We start from the raw sequence: 25183 nt of genomic DNA on the forward strand, positions 1-25183 counted from the left end.
AAATATAAAAAAATGGAACAGAAACATTAAAATGAATACAATTTAACATGAAAAAAAGTTCTGACCTCATCCGAACTGTCGGATTCTTCGTCGTCGCCGGATTCATCAGGAGACTCAACTTCAACAACTTCATTGCCTGAGTCAGTTTCCGCTCGACATTCATCATCAGATAGATCGCCTTCGATTTCATTTATCTCTCTCTCGATTTCGACGATTTTGTTCTTCTCTTGCTGTATCACTTTTGCATCTCTTTCCACTTTCCAATCTTTGTCTTCGGTTTCACTGTCATTTGTCAATAGACTAGACTGATTCGAAGTAAGAATGCTGTTATCGTCTAACACAGAGTTATTTGTATCAATCAAAATTTTGGGTGTCTTAGATACTTCGGCTTTTTGGGCTTCCTTTGCGCTGGTGTCTATGGAGCTATCGTAGCTATGTAGTACTGATTTACCAATATCTTCGTTTAAGGTGGTGAATTTTAGTAAATTGCCTTTAGCACTCTCGTCATTACTTTCTTGGGCGCTGGATTGTTCAGCAACGCTGCTCTGATAGCTGTGCAAAACTGACTCGTCTGTTAAGCCTGCATGAATACTAGTAAACGCGGGTACTTTTACTTCCGCGTCAGAACTCTTTTCGATTTGTACAGAAATACTTTCATTTGAACTTTGTAAAATGGATTTGTTAGCAATGGGAGAAAATGTCATATCCATTATACTAGATATTTGTTTGGAACTCTTCACAGGAGTACACTCAATAGTGGTTTCAGATACTTCTTCAGTTATTTCACTTTCTTCAGTCTGTTTTGTTTTGGCAAAAGTGTTCGCTTCTAAAACGATTCTCGAGAGCGATTTTCGACTCTTCACTACAATATCCTTTTTCGGCGACATATGTTTATCAGGAGTTTTTGAGCGGCTTCTAAGAGTGACAAAAAAATAAATAAAAAAGAAGAAACAAATTAGCTTGAGATAAAATGTGATTAAAATTACCTGAGATTTCTCGGATTTTCTAGAACCGATTGTTCCGTTTGTGTTTGTACCTCTATAGGTGTTATTGAGCTTCTGAAAAATTTATATAAGTTGAAATTTTAATTCATGATTTAGACTTTGAACCGCGATGCATTTAAAAAGCTAATATTGTCCATACATTACAAATATTACCAGTACTAGTTCAATGATTACTTTTGCATGGCGTCTCACTTTTTGATTCATCAATTAACGAACGGAACTTTACGCTTTTTTTAACTTCCAACTTGTCAGGTTTTAATTCCCCAACGTGGTTGTTAAGAAAAATAAATCTCAATGAATAAAAATGTGTGTGATATGTGTTTGAACTTGAGTATAACGTAAGTTTATACACTTACCGGAGGTTTCTCCGCGGCGCTGGAACAGGCAATTCCGTTGTCGGAGATTCTTTGATAACTTCAAGGCGTGGCGATTCCACGACCTTCTCTATTTTATCTGGCGTACGTAGTCTGGTTCTAAAAATGAGTAAGAATTAGAATGAGATAAAATACTCCAAAATAGAGTCAGGTATAATCTGGAAAATGCGAGGTTCAACGAGAATAACTATAAACCTATGAAGCAACAATACAATCAAATCATGTTATAAGAATTTGAAAATTACTGTAATTATTTTATCAAGCACTTTGGAATCTTAATGATAACCACGGGTTCGAAAAGCTCATTCCACTAAACTAGGAGAAACAAAGGCAAGCTTAAATTTAAAATCAAACAGATACAGTTAAAAAGTACGTACGTAAGTGTAATATGAAGTGTCAAGTATGTTATAATTGACATACCTGATCGGTTTGGACAACAAAGTAGATGTTGGGTGCGGGTCAGTGTTTCGCTCAAGTTTAGGCATCTCTGGAATGGCGGGCAATGGGGACGAGCGAGGACTTATTTCGGGCGTACGCGATCGACTTCTACAAAAATATGGGAATAGTATAACGATTATACTCGTAAGCAATATTAGGGTAGTGAAAATTATTATTTAATTTATAATCTCTGCAGAATCTTAAGCAGAATAACTAAGGTAGATTCCACACTGAAATTAAATAAACTTAACTGAAAATGGGGAAATGGAAGAGAAAAGTGGGGCAACAAAGCTGGTGCCCAATGTACAATAAACGCAATAGAGGACGACAAATTTGAAGGTGGAAAAACCTGCTCGCAATAGAGGACGACAAATTTGAAGGTGGAAAAACCTGATCGCAATAGAGGAAGACAAATTTGAAGGTGGAAAAACCTGCTCGCAATAAAGGAAGACAAATTTGAAGGTGGAAAAACCTGCTCGCAATAGAGGAAGACAAATTTGAAGGTGGAAAAACCTGCTCGCAATAGAGGACGACAAATTTGAAGGTGGAAAGACCTGATCGCAATAGAGGAAGACAAATTTGAAGGTGGAAAGACCTGATCGCAATAGAGGAAGACAAATTTTAAGGTGGAAAAACCTGATCGCAATAGAGGAAGACTAATTTGAAGGTGGAAAAACCTGCTCGCAATAGAGGACGACAAATTTGAAGGTGGAAAAACCTGATCGCAATAGAGGAAGACAAATTTGAAGGTGGAAAAACCGGATCGCAATAAAGGAAGACAAATTTGAAGGTGGAAAAACCTGCTCGCAATAGAGGAAGACAAATTTGAAGGTGGAAAAACCGGATCGCAATAAAGGAAGACAAATTTGAAGGTGGAAAAACCTGCTCGCAATAGAGGACGACAAATTTGAAGGTGGAAAAACCGGATCGCAATAGAGGACGACAAATTTGAAGGTGGAAAAACCTGCTCGCAATAGAGGACGACAAATTTGAAGGTGGAAAAACCTGCTCGCAATAGAGGACGACAAATTTGAAGGTGGAAAAACCTGCTCGCAATAGAGGACGACAAATTTGAAGGTGGAAAAACCTGCTCGCAATAGAGGACGACAAATTTGAAGGTGGAAAAACCTGCTCGCAATAGAGGACGACAAATTTGAAGGTGGAAAAACCGGATCGCAATAAAGGAAGACAAATTTGAAGGTGGAAAAACCGGATCGCAATAAAGGAAGACAAATTTGAAGGTGGAAAAACCTGCTCGCAAATTAAAGGTAGAAAGACCTGATCGCAATAGAGGACGACAAATTTGAAGGTGGAAAGACCTGATCGCAATAGAGGACGACAAATTTGAAGGTGGAAAAACCTGCTCGCAATAGAGGACGACAAATTTGAAGGTGGAAAAACCGGATCGCAATAAAGGAAGACAAATTTGAAGGTGGAAAAACCTGCTCGCAAATTGAAGGTAGAAAGACCTGATCGCAATAGAGGACGACAAATTTGAAGGTGGAAAAACCTGCTCGCAATAGAGGACGACAAATTTCAAAGTGGAAAGACCTGATAAAGAAAACAGGAGGTGGTCCGTGGCAAACAGTGGCACAGTGCATACACAAAAGGCGGATTTAATGAAGGCCTTTGCAAGCACACAGAGAACAAAGAATTAATAGCAATATATAATGTAAATTATCTGAAATAAAAGGCTATAATTTTTATAATAATCCCGCCCGCGTGGATGTTTGTGGCATACAATAGTTGATAATTATGAAATCATTTATTGGTATCAAAGTCACGTTGATCGGTCACTATATGTTACCAAGAAAATATGCTGTTGTAAGCACATTTTAATAAATTTTATGAATTCACGATTTTCTTAAAAGATAATTTAAATCCTGTACAATACCTGTATTTTCCGGCACCTTATAACGTAAAGTTACACTCTTATACAATTAAATAATAGTTTCAATTATAATACTTTAAATATAATTAAATTTTTATCATTGTGTCATTTATGACAAAGTATCTTTTTAAAAGTCAGTTTCGGACTCAAAAAAGTATGTATATACAAAGATTAATTTGACAAAAAATACAGTTTGTCGGATTACAAACTAGTTACCAGAATATCTTGGATATTATGGTCAATGAAATAGATTTAGATTTTAAAAAAATTACATAAAAACGGTATATTACAACCTCTAATGCGATTCACATATGTTTGAAATTAATTTACTTGAATCGATGTTGTAAGAATTATGGTATTATGGCGGCAAAACTGACAGATGTCATGTTATCAATTTAATTGGCTCTACTAATGGGATAGCAGGAGTTTCTGTAGTTTTTGAGATACAGATCTTGGATGTATATAACAACAACAGGTAAATAATGTTTATAGGTAATAATTGATGTGATAACGCCTTACAAATCAAAAACTTAACTCGTTAAAAAAACTTACGACTCGTTCCGCCTGAGCCGCGCGTTTGGCCTAAGCGGTTAGATTATGACGCATTTATGCTAAGTTGTTAATATTATATATTTTCTTGTAATTAATCTGTATAATTGAAGTAAAATACAATATTTGAATTAACTTGTCTTTTGTTAACATAGCTTTGTCTGAAGCTATGTATCATTATAAACTTGTCACCGTGTTATACACGGTTTATAATAATACATAGCTTCAATCCGGTTAAAGTGTTTTCTTACAGAGTGCAAATATATGTTAATTTATCGAAAAAAAAATAATTTTCAATTCTTTTTTACGAAATAATTAAATTCAATTATTCAAAACAGATTTCATCAAAGTATTCTTATGGCTATCACGTATAATTATCCTCCGTCACCAACTTTAAAAAAAATTATGGTTCCCATAATTTTACCACCAAAGAATTAACAGAAATATTTGAAAACCTAAGCAATAATTGAAACTTCAGTAGCGCCAGTCATCGCAGCCCATGGACATCCATTTTAGTAGATGCGTTGCCGGCCTTAAATGCAGTAGATTTTTTTTTACAATTGGAGATTGGAGTGATTTCACAGTTCGCTAGTTCGTAAAAGAAAATCCGCTTCAGAAAACCTGAATTTTGCCTTACCTGGCATTCCTTGTAGAAAGAAGTGGTGTTATGGGTGAGTCATGTCTTTCAGGTGTTGTACTGCGACTTCTAAAACATGTATTATTAATTTATTAAAAAAAAATATTCATAAAGATTAGATAATTGTTGTTCTTAATGACTCCGATAAACCTTGTCTTTATATCTGAATACGAATCGTAAATTTTACAATTAAATGTAATGCAGAAATACTGACATACGAGTCGTATTACATATAGGAACTGGATGATAATCCTATTTTAATTCTTTAGTGTCTCTTAGGTCACTTTTTAAAGCAATTGTGGATAAAATATTCTGATAAACACACATACAAAAGTAAATAAGAAATATTACCAATTATATACAAATATACACTTTAGTAAAACAGATAAGGACAAACAGCTTTTATAACTTAATATATTTGAAGGCAAATAATGTAAATTATATAATAACCAAACGTTTTATAATTATTTATTTATTATTGTAATTGCAGTTATTAAAATTACCAAAATAGTTTTTGGGTCATTACGAGCTTTAAACTAACAATAAAAATAAAATTATCCTTTATAAAAAAAACCCACTTTCTTTATTAGAAATTTTTAATTAATTGATTTATCGTTTTTTTAAGCAATTATTTAATAAAAAAATATAACCAAACCTATTAAAAACCGGTATGCTCTCATTGCCGTGAATGCTTCGTCTCCCTTTAGGTGTTTTCGACACGAAACTCAACTCGACCGATGTATCCCAATCATCTGTCCTTGTCACACTCGATTGCACACGTATATCTATCTCGCTCCTTTGCGTCTCGGCTTCGGGGGATTTCGTGTACGTATACTTCGGGTTTATGAGCGTGATTGGTATATCCGCTATACTTTCGATAGAGGTATTTGGATCGTCGGATAAGCTACTATTGGCATATATAGATAGCGATTTCCTGTAATACATATATATTATTTTCATTAGTTTCTTATATGCATATATGTCAAATCAAAAAGACATGTCACAGCGACTCTAAGGCTTCGTCAATCGTTTTGCCGTATTCTGGGCATCTAGTGGCCCGAGATTTTTTCCAAAAATATACTAAACTGTGACTCGAGACAGCAAACAATTATAGTCGACGCATTATGAACTGAGGCTTCGGGTCATAAATCAAAATGATCTGTCTGTCTCGCTCGCACTTACATAAGAATGTAGAGGTGTAGTGATGTGCGTAAGAATTTCAGAGGTGCATATCGATAGCGCGATTGGTACAATCGATACGCTAATCATGTTAAGTGTTAATAGGAATAACACCACAAATCAGTGCTGAAAGCTCTCGAATTTGAGTCGACTTTCTCGGGGTCAGCTTCAATTCTTTTAAAAACACGACCGATCACGAGTCAGAGTCCTAAAAGTTTACGATGACGCATATGAATATGCATTGCGTGCAAATTCATACCATCAGTTTGATTTTTTGATTTTGATTTTGATCAGTGACAGTTATTGCCCGACGACTCAGTTGAAAAAATATATTTATTTATTAACACTTCGTTACATTACAATATAGAAGAAGAAAAAATTGAACATAATTAAATCAAAAGGAGGGCAACTGGCGGCCTTATCGCTTTCGAGCGATCTCTTCCAGGCAACCACTGTGAGTAAAGGAAAAAAAAAGGTATTAAATTACATAAAATAGGCAACAAGTGCAAAAATGATGAAACTAAAAAGATGAAAATCTATAGATAATTAATAAAATTTCCAGTACCTGGCTTTAACCGAGTCTTTATATAACTTTTTAGGTGAGAACCTTTCAGCTGCAAACTTCTTTGGAGGAGATTCCAATTTTTTGGGTTCCTCTAAATCCTGAAATTACAAAGTATATAAAACAATGATTAAATACGAAACTACAGACCTTAATAATAAATGATAACCTTTCATATAGATGCACTGATACGGTTTATATAGAATATATATATGTATATAACCTATCAGTATATATAAGCAGTTAAAAAAACTGTATATAGCTGTGTTAGTTATGAACTACTAGGCTTCATAGTTTTGTTGTTGTTTAGAAAGCTTCGCAATTACGCCATACATATTTGTGGTCCTTCGAGCCGGATTTTAATCATCGACCTATATGTATAACATAAGCAAACAAAAATCAAGCTTGTACATATCCTTATAACATTACACGTGTACAGAAAGGAATTGAAAATGTATTTCTGTCTTACTTTTAAATTTTAATGTGAATACATATAGTAAGACCACAAACCTCTTGTCCATGATCAGTTGTGTCCTGCGAAGGTTGTATGGGCACTGCTACCGGAGATGGAGTCGGAACAATTTCCGTAGGAGTCGGAATAGTAAACCTTAGATGCCTGAAATTTTATATTTTATAAATTAAGCTGAATTTTTATTTTATAGAGTTATGGTCTTGCATTTCATAGAATTTTGATTTTTTTCTTATTGTATAATACAAATTGCATACAAATGTAAGACCTAAAATAAAAATTAATTTACTTTAAGAAAAACACTTTTTGAACGGGTTAAAGCTATGTATTAAAACTTATAATTATTTTCCGTACTTTCGCGTACTTTTCAGCGTGCGTGCTCACTGTGTTTTTCTTAATGTGTAAAAGCTATTTTAACAAAAGACAATACAATTAATTTACTTGTTAGTGGAGTCGCTGTAATGTGTGTGATTGCTAGCCGTTTCCATTTCCTCATCACTCTCTCCGAGGTATCGGGATTCCGTTGGTGATGACATGTCTCTCTCTTGGTATTCCAATCTGCGAGTCTGTTTATAGAGAATAGTTTCTAATATTGGAACAAAAATAGTCGACGGGAACTACATTTTAGCGAGATGTTTGAAAAACCGAGCTCATTTTGACATTTTGGATCTGTAGATATTTTCTATATATTATATTTAGAAGTCACAATATAAAACTATTAATGTATGTATATGCACTTGACATTACGATTTACGTAATTGTTCAATTTTCAAAAACTATTTCACCAAATATAGCTAGGCGCAATTTTTTATATATTTCAGACTTAGACTTAATAAATGAATATACAAATCAGTGGCGCTACAACCTTTTCGGTCTGGGCCTCAGTTATCTGTGTGTTACGATCATTTGTCAATCTAATCGTCAAGTAGGCGATCAGCCTCCTGTGCCTGACACACGCCATCTACTTTTAGGCAAGCCGGATTTTGCATCTTTAAAAAAAAAGTAGCGTAGTAGTAGAAGTAGTAAAACTAGTTCTGGATTTTTCTTTCGATACCTTAAGTATACTATGCGGCGTTTCCGATCGTATATTATGTTTGGGGCTCTCGACGTGAGGCATTTCTAGTAAAGTGGAGATTTGCTCAGTCAGTTTGTGGCTCACGTTCAGCGCACTTTTGTTCCTCGGTGTTTTAGGTGATACATCCAGTTTCGAACGCTTCGCCGGTGTGGACTCGAATTGCTTTTCAAATATACTAAAAAAAAAAAAAACAATTGCTGAGCTCTAAGATACGAAAAAAAGGTCTTTGTTATTGATTCATGCTAATATTTGGATTTAAAGTCGGCATTCTTATGATATTTTTCTACGCACGAGACAGTGTATGCACACTTGACAATTCATTGTTACACAGCCGTGATTCGAACACACGTCCTCACGGTTGGAAGTAGCAAGCCTTGCGTAGAATGAGTATAGAAACTTTTAAAACCCGTAAAATATAACAGATAATACTAATTGTCATTTATTGAATAGAAAAACCCATTTTGTATCTCAAAATAACTAATTTAAAGTGGATTTTGGGTATAACGACCTAAAAACACAGTTAAGAAAACAATTTTTACACGGATTAAAGCTATGTATTATTATTAAAAACTTATAATTATTTACATAATTTTAATTTTTTTTCGGACGTTCCGCGTGCTTTTCAGCGTGCGTGGTCACGGTGACTGAAGACAAAAGGTGTTGAATGTCAAAAGTATCACAGCTGCAGAGAAAGTTGTGTTATCTGTATTTATTGCCCCGAAGTTGATATCGACTAAAAGTTGACAGTTGCTACTCAGAATATCAGTAACTGAACCATACATTTAACTAACTTCTTAATCAATATCTATAAACATACACGCAAACAGTCATCTTCATTCTTTAACAAACGTACTACGTACTGTAACTCTTTACAAAACACTTGCCCGTAGTATTTAGTATGTGCTACTGTTATGTGGTCATAACAAAGAATACTACATAAATCAAACAATAATACATTATGCTATGTACGTCATTAAAATATATTTGAATATAGGAACTCATCCTGCATGTGAATGAGAATTCTCGACAAGAACAGGTCTTGCATCGGCTATCTATGGCGCGTCAGTGTTTAGATTTGTTTATGACGTTTTACGTGCAATTTTAAATCGTTTGAATGGTTTGATTGTTATAAATTTACAGTTTATATGTCACTGGCCTTAGTATATATATATATATATATGTATAAATGTTCTTAATATAAAGGGAATTGAATTGATATAAATTTACAGTTTATATGTCACTGGCCTTAGTATATATATATATATATATATATATATGTATAAATGTTCTTAATATAAAGGGAATTGAATTGATATAAATTTACAGTTTATATATCACTGGCCTTAGTATATATATATGTATAAATGTTCTTAATATAAAGGGAATTGAATTGTTAAAAATTTACAGTTTATATGTCACTGGCCTTAGTATATATATTTATGTATAAATGTTCTTAATATAAAGGGAATTGAATTGATATAAATTTACAGTTTATATGTCACTGGCCTTAGTATATATATTTATGTATAAATGTTCTTAATATAAAGGGAATTGAATTGTTAAAAATTTACAGTTTATATGTCACTGGCCTTAGTATATATATTTATGTATAAATGTTCTTAATATAAAGGGAATTGAATTGATATAAATTTACAGTTTATATGTCACTGGCCTTAGTATATATATTTATGTATAAATGTTCTTAATATAAAGGGAATTGATATAAATTTACAGTTTATATGTCACTGGCCTTAGTATATATATATATATATATATATATATATATATATATAATAAACGTAAATTCTATTAAAACAGTTCAAAAACGTTTCCTTAGAAAGATTTGCAATAGTCTACACTTGCATGGTCTATTGCAAAATGTTCCTTTTTTGTTAACCTTGTAACTAGAACTAAGTCTATACGTCGCTCAGTTATTTGCTACTTTTAATTGTCCAGTTAATATGCTACCTCGCTCTTACAATTTAATTACTAATATTGATATATTTTACAACCTATTCTTACTTTATCATGATCTTAATCAGGTTTCAGTTTCTATTTAGTTTAAATTATGTTTTTTTTGTGGTTGCTTGTATGCCATTTTTCCGTTATGTAATACAATTGATGTATAAGTGTATGTGTGTACAATTTGTGATGTCATATTTTCTAGTAAATATGCATACACGTTGTTTTAGAACTTATAAATAATTTTGTCTGTCTGTCTATATCTGCATGGGATTCTTAACAAAGTTACTATAACCATACTTATGTACTAAGGTATAATTTCAATTCCAGTTAGTCCAATAAATAATAATAATAATGTTACCTCTTCGCCTTATAAAGTTTCGGAGTACAAATGAACGGAGTTTCGTTAATATTGAGAGCCCGTTTAAGACCTTTCTTCATCGTGGGTTTGTTCACCCATGTCTCGCTTGCATTCTCAATTGCGTCCTTAAAAAAAATATATATTTATGATTGGACGTTTCATAAAACGACTAATTATACGATCTGGTCTAGCCATTTACATGGTAATATTAATAATCCAGCGACTAAATAGGTCTTGGCCTCATAATTCAGATTCTCATAAGTAGGCGATCAGTCATCTGGATTCTTCATCAGAAAAGTCCATTGGTGTCGGGGATCGAACCTACAACCTCAGGGATGAGCGGAGCACCCTGAAGCCTCAACCGACACCTCTCTCTCAACGAAAGTAAAAACATAAAATAACACGAAATATCAGTCCAATTGCAGTCTGTCTCTTTTCTTCCTAGCCTAAATTCAATTTGACAGATAGAGACGAAAGATAACTTAAGAGGAATTCAATTTATGTTTTCTATATAATAGTGATTCCAAGTCATTGTGACTATGAAATAGTCGTATTAACGGTTTTAAACTGATTAGACTTTGACGTTAATTTCTGAGCTCTGTGACATATAATGACAATGACAGCTGACAGTAGCGTCATTCCTCCCATAAAGTACCATAGAAATCAAATAAAGCAATACCTGTATGAACGATGATTTGTATGTAAACGTGTTTTGGGGTGATTTCGCCTTGACGTACACTGACATCGGCTTGGGTTTACGAACTGAAAAAAAATCAAAAATTAAAAACAACTGTATTATTTAGGTTTTTTGGCCTAAAAGAGATAGCTTCAAAACTCCAACCCTCCAAAATTGTATTTCTTTTTAAATCCGTAAAAACCCCTGGGGCGAGTTTTATCTCCAGGCCGTGTAAAGACAGATGGAGTTATTTTTATTTATAATAACATATTTCAACGTAATTAAAATGATTAGTTTCTATTAATTTCTTACATGTAATTGCTGAAAAACCTCTCTAGAACGTTAATTACACGTTAATCGACTTTCAAGAGCTGTTAAACAATTCTGAAAGTTCGACATATTTGACAGCGGTCAAGACGAGATTGACTAAAACTCTGTGCATAAGGCATCGGAAGTGTCAAAATTAAAAAAAAAAGTTGGCGGAAAACAACTCACTCTATCTAATATAAATATTGATGTATATAGAATTTTAGTCAGTTTCATTTTTCATAACAATATAAAATTATAATCATTTATATACCTAATTTATCTGATTCTTTTTCAAATTCCGATTGAATTTCTAAACCAATAAAATAAATCTAATAACACACTTCCTAACATTTTTGCATGGCTGACGCACAAACCGTGAAGGCCAAAAAAAAAAAAAAAACAACTCACCGTGGGGTTCAAACTCCTGAGTGGCGAATTTAGCTACAGTAGTGGCAATATTGGGAACACACCGACACATAACTTCCACAATGACATCTCTCGCACTCTCCCGTTCCAATAAATCGCTCATCGATTCCACCGAACGACACATTTCCCGCCATTTGCCATTCGACTTTATTTGCTTGTTGTATTGTTCCGCTTCGAGGTATCTATTTAATATGAATATTTATTACCATCGTAATTTTACCTGCGTGTCTAGTAAATGTGCAGTTGTCGCGTTCCGACAAACAAACAAATATAGTAAAAACGAAAAACAATTGAATTTCCGGTAGAGGTTAATGCGCAAACTATATAAACTATAACGGATTGAAAAAAAATTATTTATTGTTGATATTAATGAAATTAGTTCTTTATAAGTTATTAAATAAAAATATAGAGATAAAGCTACAGCGCCATGCTTGTCACCAAAGTTTTTATTTATTTTTAGTACTTAATGTTCTATTAATAATTAATTTATTGCACGAATATGGTACAAAAATGTGTAAGGTGCAACATGGTGCCACACACAATGGCGGGCAAATTTGTTTTTAGATTTATATCAACTACAGTGCCTCAGGCAAATAATCATTTATTGATTTTTTTTTCCAAAAGTAAAACACCAAGTCGATTTTTAAAGACTAGTCGGAAGATCTTTTAATTCTCTTGGTAATTTTTTGTAAACCTTAATTGCCATACAAAATGTGTTTTTCCTAAACAGTTCCAGATTGATTTTTGGCACAGCCAATTTCTCCCCGTGTCTACTTCTTACTTCGACTTCTAAATATGTTTTTATACGGATTCAGATTTACATTTTTTTTTTGTTCAATCTCTAAAATACTGATTTTATAAATTGTTTCATCAATATGAAGCCAAAATCAATGTTAGTTGAACGCGCTATGCCACGTGTAGTCCATTTATCGAAACATATTACGACGGAATGGGCTAATTAAAAAAAATTCGTGACATTTATTAGGGACTATAGAACAGACATATTGTTCTGTTCAAAACGCTTCTCAAATTAGACAGGAATTTCATTTACATGTACATGTACCCGTTTAAGACGATCACGCTTAATACGATTTCTCGCATAATACGCCACTTTACGCCAGTTTCTGCAACTGGACACATACTTTCATACATTTATTAACGCTTAATACGATTCGTCATCTCGTTTAATACGCCCGAGCCGAGATGTTTAACCGAGCGCTCGTGAAGAACCCGAGATGATGACAATGTAGCATCGTACGAAGTTCAATCACAAAACGAGACCCTAAGTGATAATGATGATGACGAAGATGAGTTCAACTCCGGTTTTGTCAAACTTTTCAACAAACTTTTTTTTTTGTATTGTTTGGTCTGGTTTGTCTATTGCTTTTAATGTTTAAGTTATTTTTTCTTTGTCATCGTTTCCCCTTAAATGTTGTGCACACTTGTTATTGATGCACATGCATGTATCATATCGTGTGTTTGTATGTTTAGTTTGTGTGCCTTTTAAAATAAATAAAAATAAATTATCAGCTGTTAATGATTTAAGCCACTATGTAGCTTCTTTAGATCAAGCGAAGACACACTGCAAAAGTTAAATTATTTTAATTGCTAATGCATTCAATTCTTTCTGTCAAACCAAAATATGTAATTATTTTAAATAATGAAATTATATAATTTAATACCTATATATACCAAAATTAGAACATAATAATAAGTAGTACGTTTAATTTTCCATATCCCGCATAATACGCTTTCTCGCTTAAGATGCGTTTTTGATAACCCTGAGAAATCGTATTAAGCGGGTTTTACTGTATATTACGTATCGATTCGCCTAATCCGATCGTTTTGTCACGTGACTGACTATTGGTTATTTACACAGAGTCAAAAAGCCTATACACGAGGGTAAAACGCACTGCAAAAGTTGAATTATTTTAATTGCTAATGCATTAAATTCTTTCTGTCAAACCAAAATATGTGATTATTTTAAATGATGTAATTATATAATTTAATACCTATTTATACCAAAATTAGAACATAATACACAATAAGTAGTACGTTTTATTTTCCATATCCCGCATAATACGCTTTCTCGCTTAAGACGCGTTTTTGGTAACCCTGAGAAATCGTCTTAAGCGGGTTTTACTGTATATTACGTATCGATTCGCCTAATCCGATCGTTTTGTCACGTGACTGACTATTGGTTATTTACACAGAGTCAAAAAGCCTATACACGAGGGTAAAACGCACTGCAAAAGTTGAATTATTTTAATTGCTAATGCATTAAATTCTTTCTGTCAAACCAAAATATGTGATTATTTTAAATGATGTAATTATATAATTTAATACCTATTTATACCAAAATTAGAACATAATACACAATAAGTAGTACGTTTAATTTTCCATATCCCGCATAATACGCTTTCTCGCTTAAGATGCGTTTTTGATAACCCTGAGAAATCGTATTAAGCGGGTTTTACTGTATATTACGTATCGATTCGCCTAATCCGATCGTTTTGTCACGTGACTGACTATTGGTTATTTACACAGAGTCAAAAAGCCTATACACGAGGGTAAAACGCACTGCAAAAGTTGAATTATTTTAATTGCTAATGCATTAAATTCTTTCTGTCAAACCAAAATATGTGATTATTTTAAATGATGTAATTATATAATTTAATACCTATTTATACCAAAATTAGAACATAATACACAATAAGTAGTACGTTTTATTTTCCATATCCCGCATAATACGCTTTCTCGCTTAAGACGCGTTTTTGGTAACCCTGAGAAATCGTCTTAAGCGGGTTTTACTGTATATTACGTATCGATTCGCCTAATCCGATCGTTTTGTCACGTGACTGACTATTGGTTATTTACACAGAGTCAAAAAGCCTATACACGAGGGTAAAACGCACTGCAAAAGTTGAATTATTTTAATTGCTAATGCATTAAATTCTTTCTGTCAAACCAAAATATGTGATTATTTTAAATGATGTAATTATATAATTTAATACCTATTTATACCAAAATTAGAACATAATACACAATAAGTAGTACGTTTAATTTTCCATATCCCGCATAATACGCTTTCTCGCTTAAGATGCGTTTTTGATAACCCTGAGAAATCGTATTAAGCGGGTTTTACTGTATATTACGTATCGATTCGCCTAATCCGATCGTTTTGTCACGTGACTGACTATTGGTTATTTACACAGAGTCAAAAAGCCTATACACGAGGGTAAAACGCACTGCAAAAGTTGAATTATTTTAATTGCTAATGCATTAAATTCTTTCTGTCAAACCAAAATATGTGATTATTTTAAATGATGTAATTATATAATTTAATACCTATTTATACCAAAATTAGAACATAATACACAATAAGTAGTACGTTTTATTTTCCATATCCCGCATAATACGCTTTCTCGCTTAAGACGCGTTTTTGGTAACCCTGAGAAATCGTCTTAAGCGGGTTTTACTGTATATTACGTATCGATTCGCCTAATCCGATCGTTTTGTCACGTGACTGACTATTGGTTATTTACACAGAGTCAAAAAGCCTATACACGAGGGTAAAACGCACTGCAAAAGTTGAATTATTTTAATTGCTAATGCATTAAATTCTTTCTGTCAAACCAAAATATGTGATTATTTTAAATGATGTAATTATATAATTTAATACCTATTTATACCAAAATTAGAACATAATACACAATAAGTAGTACGTTTTATTTTCCATATCCCGCATAATACGCTTTCTCGCTTAAGACGCGTTTTTGGTAACCCTGAGAAATCGTCTTAAGCGGGTTTTACTGTATATTACGTATCGATTCGCCTAATCCGATCGTTTTGTCACGTGACTGACTATTGGTTATTTACACAGAGTCAAAAAGCCTATACACGAGGGTAAAACAGGTAAAATCTATGAAGAAATAAATAACTTTGACAATTAAATACTCACCTAGACTGTTGCAAATAGTACATAACAAGTATATCCGAGGTAGCTGGTTCATTGCATTCCTTCAGATACCTGATGAAGACATCTTCTTCCAAAGGCAATAGAGTCAATTGTAGCACTTTAGACAGATGACCGCTGTTTCTACAACCTGTAATTTGATTTTTTTTATAAGTTACAAGAATAAATTATTAATAGACTAAAAATGGTGATCATTTTCATCTGTATGTGATATTACTGGAATTGGGATACATTCCCAATGAACAAGTTTTATGAAATAAATTCTGGTGAAAATCAAAGGGAAAGTAGGGGTTAAATACCTACTTTATGATTTAGTTTTGTTTACATTTTACAGTTTATCTTTTCATTTATTGCCAAAGTTTAAAATTGTACTAAAGTGGCGGACCACCCTCCGTACTTCAAGGAACCGTGTTACGGAAAGATCGAATATAGGTGATCGCAACGTACTGTATATATGTCGGAGAATGAATATTTTAAAATTCCCGCCACTCTGAAGTTAGTCGTAGAATGCGGTGTGGTAGGGTAAGGTAGACTGTCAACGTTGACAATTGACAATACCTAGTCTGTGTGATCTACCAAATGTCAGTGGCGCGACTGTTTCGTGGCAGTAAGTGAATTCTTTAGTTACTTGAGTTTCGAACGTCGCCTACGCCGGACGTGCGCACTGACTGTGTTATAATGTAGGACGACGGTAGTAACACCAATTTTGCAATTATTAATCGCGTTGAATCTGCGACATATATTACGGTTTATATAGTGGTTTCTTTGACGTTTTTTGAATTTTTAGTTTATTTATAATATATTAAGCAATAATAAAAATAATTTTATTGTTTATTTTGTAGGAAACTTAAAATCCAAGACCCTATTTTGACTTCCACGTGTGCTTTCGTATGTATGTCTACGAGTAACATGGATACCAAAACTCAATAACAATAAATTTAGTGTTTAATGAAATTTTACTTTTTTTAAATTTTATTTTTGCTGCCCCCGCGAATTTCGTTTCTCCTTAATGAGGTTTTAGTTAGCCTTAATACCGTAACACGAAATAATAATTTCACTGTATTATCGTCACTATAATTTGAATTTGATTTACACTTCGGTTTAAGTAACACGTGGTTGGCTATGCTAACACCAAAAATTAAAAAAGTAGAAATAATTGAATTTCACGGTATTTCGTTTACTACAAAATAAATTTAATTTATACTTTAGCCTCAATAACACGTGGTAATCATGATATTGAATTGTAGCTTATATGACACGTTCGTCGGTTTACCATAGCAGTGCCATCTATTGATTACTTACTCAATCCAGTCGAAAAGTATCGACATCTGTTAGAATCTTTTGGAGTTAACAGATAATTGTGACTATAATTAAAGATCTAAGCTATCCTTGAGTTGGACCATACTGCTCACGGTGTGCCAATTTAATTTAAAATCGGTTAAGTAGTTTATGAGTCCATCGCGTTCAAGTAAGTGAGAGGAGATTTATATATATTAAGATTTATAGAACATGGGCAAACGGGCAGGTGTCTCACCTGATGTGATACCTCAATAATGCGTTGCCGGCCTTTCAACAATTGGTACGCTCTTTTCTTGAAAGTGGACTATTTATATATTAACTAATTACTAATAGATGACAAGGAAAGAATAAAATCAGACTAAGCACTATATACCAAATGTTCAAATACAAATCAATTTCAAATAAAATATTATTATATATAACCTGTTTAGTGCATAAAAAAAATACTAACCTTTAAAAAAATAATTCAGCACTTGCGTTTTGTCATCAATCGATCCAGCACTTTGCGTGCAAACTCTTACAACATCGAACGCCTCAAATACCAAACCCCTCGCGAGGTATAGTTTACAATAGGATTGCCAGTCTTCAAACTTGTCATACTCATTCACCGAATTGGCGGAGTCACCGATTCTCGCCTTAATCTGTATTGGAGCTGGCCGTCTAAGATGCAAGTATTGTAAGGCGGCTTGCGACTTCTTTTGCGCGAGCAGAGACGATAGAACGACTTGGTGTTGCCAGTCGGATAATGTGTTGCCAGTTAGGCATTGTAGTTGATCGAGTGCGAACTGAAATATTAATAATGTATATATAAATACTAGTTGCGTTCTTTATATCGCCATTTATTTTACTTAGACTGACTTTTTAGGAGCTTTATAGATACATATGAAACATTTTGCTATACTGAGCTGTACTAAGTAAAACATTTTTTTTAACATAAAAACTTTTCTCAGATATGACGACAAAAGAAAAGCTGGACAGATGACATTATAGAACTAGCAGGGAGAACTGGATGAATGTTGCTCAAGGCAAAGAGAAAAAAAAATAAAATTAAAAATTCAATATTAAAAAAGTCTAACTTAATTTTTTTTAAACTTATACTAACACAACTAATATTAAGGAATGTAAACTAACCATTTGTTGAATGGATTGATTAATAAAGCTATAATAATAATAATAGAAACATTCCTCAGATTTCAAGGAATATATTTGAAAAAAATACTAAGATTGGCCCAACCGCCTTGGAGTTTTGAACTTAGCAGCTTATTTTGCGATTAATTTAAATATAAATAATTTTAATAGAAAAGCACTGTATGTGAGTGGTAAAATAAATCACAAAATTTTACATAGCTTTTACACATTGAAAGGAAACACTTTTTTATGCGCAAATAGAGGACACCGTGAGACCTTTCTGGAAAAAACCGTCTTTAAGTCGATACCAACTCCGGGCAAATAAATACAGATAATATAACTTTCTCTACAGCTGTGATACTTTTGACATTCAACACCTTTTGTCTTCAGTCACCACGCACGCTGTAAAGCACGTGAAACGTCGGAAAATTTTATATACTTATAAGTTTATAATAATAAACTAAGTTTATTACTGTTTTAAGTTATGGAAAGAACTAAAACCATGTGTTGTTATTAAAATAAATAACAACCTCTGTAAAAATCGCCTTACTTGATTGTAAAACCAACTTCAAAATCAAATGTCAAATCGTATGTCAAAATGTTTTTGACTGATGCGTGTTTACACGCTGTCCTAGTTTTTACTTAATACTTTCTGAAAACTTTGATAAAGTTATCCAAATTAAAATCTAATCAGAAGTATAATTTCTACCTTTAATAATATATAATGCCTTACGTGAAAGTCCCTGTGGTCGAGATGCCAGAAGGCTTGCGTGGCTCGAACCTGAGTTGTGCTCAGACCAAACATTGGCGGGAATTGCATTAGACGGCGGATCACTGCCTCGTACCTAATAAAAAAAACCATGATGATGATAACTGTGAGATTTTTAAAGTCGGAGACTCCACAGTTTACTAGCCCATTAGGTTTGCTGAAAAAAATACTTATAACAATCTTTCAATGACATAAATTGTATAAAATGCCTGTACTTTGCTTTTGTTAGGAGTACCCTCAAATATGCCTGCATTGTTTTGTACAAGAAATACATTGAAGCAATAGAGAACATTCAAAAAAAGTTTCTTAAGTTTTAAGGATTTAAAGTATAGTAGATTTAATCATTTTAAAAATTGCAATTTACTCACTGTCCATCATCATAGAGCATAGAGTAGTCCAGTAACAGATATAAAAGAAGAGAATGTTTGTGCTCTTCGGATATATCTGGCAAGAGATACAGCCTTAGCAAGGCGTATAGCGATGGAGGCGGGTACAATCCACCGCATTCGCTGCCCGCCCGAGTCCAAATCCTATAAAATTAAATTAATATAAGTTAGGTATCACTATATATATTAAAATAAAGAAAATCATTAAGAAAACACTTTTTAAACTGATTGTGTGGTCACGGTGACCACGCACGCTGTAAAGCACGCGAAACGTCGGGAAAAAAATTAAAATTATGTAAATAATTATAAGTTTATAATAATAATACATAGCTTCAATCCGTTTAAAAAGTAGTAAGAAAACTTAATGTGTAAAAGCTTTGTTAACAAAAGACAATACTAAAGAAAATCATTTTAATTGATCAAAGATTTCTCTTATGTATTAAAAACGTTCTCGTATAAGGGAAAATTTGTAAATTAAATTCATTAATTCTAATAAACGTTTTTAATTTTTTATTTAGAATAAGTCTATATTCTTCAGTCACATTATTATAAGACAACAGCGGTTTAGTAATTAATTTGTATAATTCACTTGTCTATAGAAAATACTATGGTAAAGAATTTAATATATTTTCACTCACTGGTGCACCATTTGACCTCCAAATTCATTGATGATGAGCTGGTCGACATACAGAAGCGAGCTAGGGACGCAGCTTGGGTCGCCATCTATAGAGTCACCCTGTATACGATGAAGCTTTTCGCGGCTGGAGTATAAAACATCGATACGATATTAATGTCAATCCAAAAACTGGATCTATTTGAAAATGTTACAAAAGCAAAATTAAAATTAGTATTACAAAGTAAATTACATTAAAAATGTACAGATGTACGTAGCTGAGATATACAACACATATGTATAAACAAATTAATTATGAAGATACAAAATTAACAAAAAACATGGAAAAATTGCATATAAAACCTTTTAACCTGTTATTATTCCTCTATAGAGTAGCATAGCAAATGTTTCATATATTAGTATGTAGCTACAAAAAAGATAGACTCTATGGGGGCTATGGTTATGGAGTAAATCCTTCTTTAACAGGCGCAATACTAAAGGCGGGAAATTTAAAGCGCAAGTGACGCCTCTTATTCACAGACTATAAATTCTTATGTCAAATCTACAGATACTAATTGCTAACGTAAATAATTCCGTAATGAAATTTTAAATTTCTTAATTAATTAAAATATTTAGATTACGTACGAAATGTATATGTCCTGGTAAAGTTGTTAAATCAGAGAGTTAATTGAATCTCTAGACAGTTAATTAAAGATCGATATTCAATCAAGTCGCTAGAATTTTGATTTAAATAAAGCAGCGTCGACAACGTTTAACTAACTGTCTGACCGAAAGCCAGCGTGTTGATTAAAAATGTAAAACAAGACTCCGCCATGATTGTTTCATTTGTTATTGTTATTTCGGTGTAATCGTGAAGAACTGAGAGCTTGGAATTTCTGTGTTTTGCTTTATTGGTTAATGGTTAATGGTTAGGTTAGTCTTGTTGCTTAGGAACGTTTAGGTAACGTTTCGTTCACTCACTTGTCTGACGGAACTTTAGCGACTTGATTGAATATCGATCTTCCGTTTAGAGATTCAATTAACTCTCTGATTTAAATACTTTACTGTGACATATACATGTTTCACATTTTTAAACAATGGATTATTTTGGAATGATTTATTCGTAGATAGTCTATACTTTTTAATCAACAAACTAGATAATATTAGATTGTTGGTGTTTGTTTGGACCATAATGACTGAATGTCCTCACAGGTGACGATTTCAGACTGAGAATAGAAGCACAGTTCCCATAAGGCACTCTGAAGACAAATTCTCTGCAATCCAATGGCGTGTAGAAACGGAAAATGCCAATGCCGCCAACTACGAACTAAAGATTGGCAATCTTGGAATCCACTTGGAATCAGCACATGAAATCCTTATGGGATGTGATTCTATCCCACGTCTGAATTCGTTGACATAGAGCAAATTTACAGGCAAATTTTAAATAAGTATATAATATAATATATAAAAAATTTGACTACTGTTGTTATGTAATTTCACCTAGGAAAAACTTACCGCTTCTTATAAATGGCGTACAGCTGTTCAGCGGGATATGGCAGTGAGGCGTGTGGATGGTTTCTCTCGGGTAGTAAACCCACTCTCAAAAACCACTGAATCACTTGGAAATACAGAGACACGGTGCCTATACCCTTAAATTTCTCTTCTATCTCACTTAGAGCTGAAAGTGAGGCATTAAACAGAATTATTATAAAAGAAATCTCCCACATAATAAAATATATGTTAACCATTAACAATGTTTAACTCTAAAGGTTAAATATTGTAAAAAAGTTAAGTCTATCAGAAAAAAGCAACCTATTGCCGTGCCGGTAGTAATCTGTTTTGCAACACACCAAGCATTTTGACAGTTGATACAATTTCAAAGATTTTTGGTTATACCAATGAAAGGGTGAAATAAAAGATGAACGGTTATAGCCAAAGAGTGCAAAAGTAGTTAAATTATTAAATAAATCCTCTTTTCAATTTATTTTTTAGAAGAAAAACTTATTATCCTGAAATGTGAAAAAAAAATCTTCAAACGCGTCTCTTCTAAGGAGATAAGCCAATCGTGGAAAATGTATTTTCAATTATAAAACACATCTAATTTTAAATAGACTATACTAAATAAAATCATAAAAATATTTGTTTAACGTTGTTTTATAAGGAATTATCAGAATCTTACCCTCGGGCACAACCAGATTGCAGCATTTCGTAATGACGGCGTCAAGTAGTCCAGTCAACTGACTTAGCTGTTGCACGCTGTGCTCCAGGCAACGTATAACATTCCTGTAACACCACATTTAACGTTTTAGAGTCTGTGGTTGTCTCGAGCTTTTTTATGACAGGAGGCAACCAGGAATCTAAGGGACATTGAGAGCGTCAATCAAATTCAAAGCATGTACATGTTATGTATTGTGAAGTAAAACTTCTTTATCGGTGTTGGAATTTTTTTTACCGTAAATTTTTTTCGTTACACGCCATCTTTTTCTTGTCCCTACCACGGTTGATACGATGTGATTCAAAGCCATTAATAAGAAAAACATATCATAACGATAACAATGATGGTAATTCTATGATAATTAATGAAATTCTGTTATAATCTTAGTAGTAATAAGGTAATGTGAAATAATTGTATTATTTGTATTCATGTCTATGATAATAAAATCCTTTTGTTAAACTTTATCTAATTTAGCTCTATTTAACCAATTACTGTAACCAATGTGTCATTTTTCGATAAATAAGCTCGCAAAGAAGTTTCACTTCTTACGTGTACACTAGCAAATACACGCACAATTTATTTTTTATCTACAGCTCTCCAGATGTAAAACATCTAGTTTTTTTTTTATCGTTACCTGCACATAACTACAATACAACTACATTTGAATGTTTCGTGCATATGCGTGCACGCATGTAACCGGGTGTTACGTAGTCAGAGCTTATTACTGATAAGTGAATTGTAACAAAACATTTCATAAAGTAATTCACATACAAATGTTGGTTAATTTATCTACCACATAAATCTTTAAAATTTTAAGATCTGCAAACCACTTTTTCGTATGAATTTTGTTCGTGCTTTTAGAATGTGGACTTAAGAACATACCGCTGCCCATAGACACTAGAAGGCTTTCAAGTACACTGGATGTGAAACAAAAGACGAACGATGACGCGTTCCGATTGTTATTGAGCTCTAACACACACGACACGAAACATTACGTCCGTTGGAACAAACATAATTAATTACGGCTTCAAAATGAAGACGTCAAACGGGTCTTAGAAAATGGCCAGAAGTCATTTAATATTTAAATAACTTTATTTCTACTTACAAAATTATATTTTATTTACATGAGAAACGTAATATTATGTATATACACGTCCCAATTTTAGTCCACTACATTCACTTTGACATGGCAAATCTGTGTTGAATCAAATGTTTGAATCTGTCAAACACGCCAATATTGCGAATGTTAGATGGCAACCGATTTAACAGTTGCACACCCTCATACCCAATTGACCTCTTCAAATAATTTGAGCGCGGCTTCGGCAAGATAAGCAAACTCGCTCGACGAGTGTTGCGTGTAGTTGTGTGTTTGTTTTTTTTTTAATGATAAGCCACTATGGAGAGAGTTATTTTTTTTTTATAAAATAGGGGGCAAACGGGCAGGAGGTTCACCTGATGTTAAGTGATACCGCCGCCCATGAACACTCTCAATGCCAGAGGGCTCGCGAGTGCGTTGCCGGCCTTTTAAGAATTTGTACGCTCTTTTCTTTAAAAAAAAATACAGGTGCTATTAACATATAGTTGTTTAATCGTCATAATTTTGATTTCTTGGTAAATTTTATTAGTCTGTGTTAAAAAAATTGTATCGAAATAGTGCTTTTGTTAATTTATTTTGTAATGTTCGTAAGTGTGAAATAATTGTTTTGCATGCTGTACCCCTTATTTCAATTAAATATATGAAATTTACCAACAATGCATATTTATAGTATTTTTTTTAACAGGAATAACGTTGGTAAATAAAAAATCACTCCAATGACGTCATACCCTGAAACACGCTAATGTATTTCCCGCTAAGGATAAATAGAACTCGACGTGGCCACTGGTGCCTTCGGGCCAGTAGTTGTCATTAGTGTGTATGTGTAGTTGTCATTGTGTGTGTAGTGTAATTAGTGTTATAATTAATTTCGTAATGCATTATTGAAATAAATTGTTTAAAAACTCACCTGTCTGGCAAAGTGGCCGAAGTGAAGAGGGGCAAAATAAGATCTTTTGCGTTCTCTTTAAGTTCTATAGCGCGCTTCCAGGCCCAATCCACCTAAAAAAAAAAAAAAAAAAAAATTGAATACAATAGGGTTTAATACAAACGAGGCTCTGGTATTTTGTTAGATACAATAAATAAATCAATGGCTATTATATTTTTAGATCTGCACCTCAGATTTTTTATCTCTTTCATGATCATTTGTTACTAAGCAAGTTGACCAGTCTTCTGTGCCTGACGCACGCCATTGACTTTTTAACGAGCGAAAGTTAAATGCGCACATATAAAGGAATTCCATTGGTGTACAGCATGACCTCAAGGATGAGAGTCACATGCTGAAGCCATTAAGCTATACCAACACGGTTCAATGCTGGGTTATTTTGAGAGATAATGTACATAAAAATAATTTTAATTTAGAATTTACGACTATCAATCAATTTTTCCCAACGTGAGCCAATTTGATTTTCACAAATTTCCCAGAAAAATCCTGGGTAAACACCGAGACCTTCCATGATGTATCTCAGGTTGAAGAAACTTTTTTATAAGCAGGTTTTAGTTTACGTACCAGAGACAATTATTCATGTGTAAATCTGACACTTTGGGGGACATTAAATAGAATGTTTTCGTACTTACCAAAAAAGTGAGGGTACATCCCACCCCGGTGTGGGTACCAGTCGCCCAATCTTGAGCACAGCGCTTGAGAAACTGGCTCAATCGAGCTTCAAGCACAACAGATAGTAAGAATTTTCGTTGTTCGTCCTGAAATGAGAAAAAAAAAAGTATTTTTGTAACGGTATCCACTAGTCTTTATGAAAGTGGATCACAGTCTATTAATTCTTAGTTTATT

At 33.2% G+C, this 25183-nt stretch overlaps 1 protein-coding gene across 4 annotated transcripts in view; it reads right to left on the bottom strand.

Annotated features, from left to right (window-relative positions):
- The window catches only part of LOC123709249 (protein ELYS), a 38612-nt gene that overhangs the window by 7988 nt on the left and 5441 nt on the right, over positions 1 to 25183 (bottom strand). For all 4 annotated transcript variants that reach the window (XM_045660402.1, XM_045660403.1, XM_045660404.1 and 1 more), the window contains 22 exons: positions 24970 to 25095; positions 24302 to 24393; positions 22263 to 22366; positions 21599 to 21761; positions 20109 to 20231; positions 19453 to 19614; positions 19049 to 19160; positions 17639 to 17972; positions 15874 to 16018; positions 11895 to 12094; positions 11181 to 11263; positions 10502 to 10626; positions 8158 to 8353; positions 7545 to 7669; positions 7145 to 7250; positions 6638 to 6735; positions 5549 to 5827; positions 4894 to 4962; positions 1799 to 1924; positions 1361 to 1477; positions 987 to 1058; positions 66 to 915 (listed from right to left, as the gene is read on the bottom strand). In XM_045660402.1, coding sequence (XP_045516358.1) covers positions 66 to 915; positions 987 to 1058; positions 1361 to 1477; positions 1799 to 1924; positions 4894 to 4962; positions 5549 to 5827; positions 6638 to 6735; positions 7145 to 7250; positions 7545 to 7669; positions 8158 to 8353; positions 10502 to 10626; positions 11181 to 11263; positions 11895 to 12094; positions 15874 to 16018; positions 17639 to 17972; positions 19049 to 19160; positions 19453 to 19614; positions 20109 to 20231; positions 21599 to 21761; positions 22263 to 22366; positions 24302 to 24393; positions 24970 to 25095 — 3807 coding nt within the window. The remainder of the gene's footprint in view (positions 1 to 65; positions 916 to 986; positions 1059 to 1360; positions 1478 to 1798; positions 1925 to 4893; positions 4963 to 5548; positions 5828 to 6637; positions 6736 to 7144; positions 7251 to 7544; positions 7670 to 8157; positions 8354 to 10501; positions 10627 to 11180; positions 11264 to 11894; positions 12095 to 15873; positions 16019 to 17638; positions 17973 to 19048; positions 19161 to 19452; positions 19615 to 20108; positions 20232 to 21598; positions 21762 to 22262; positions 22367 to 24301; positions 24394 to 24969; positions 25096 to 25183) is intronic.

Source organism: Pieris brassicae, chromosome 5, assembly GCF_905147105.1.
Source record: "Pieris brassicae chromosome 5, ilPieBrab1.1, whole genome shotgun sequence".
NCBI lineage: Eukaryota > Metazoa > Arthropoda > Insecta > Lepidoptera > Pieridae > Pieris > Pieris brassicae.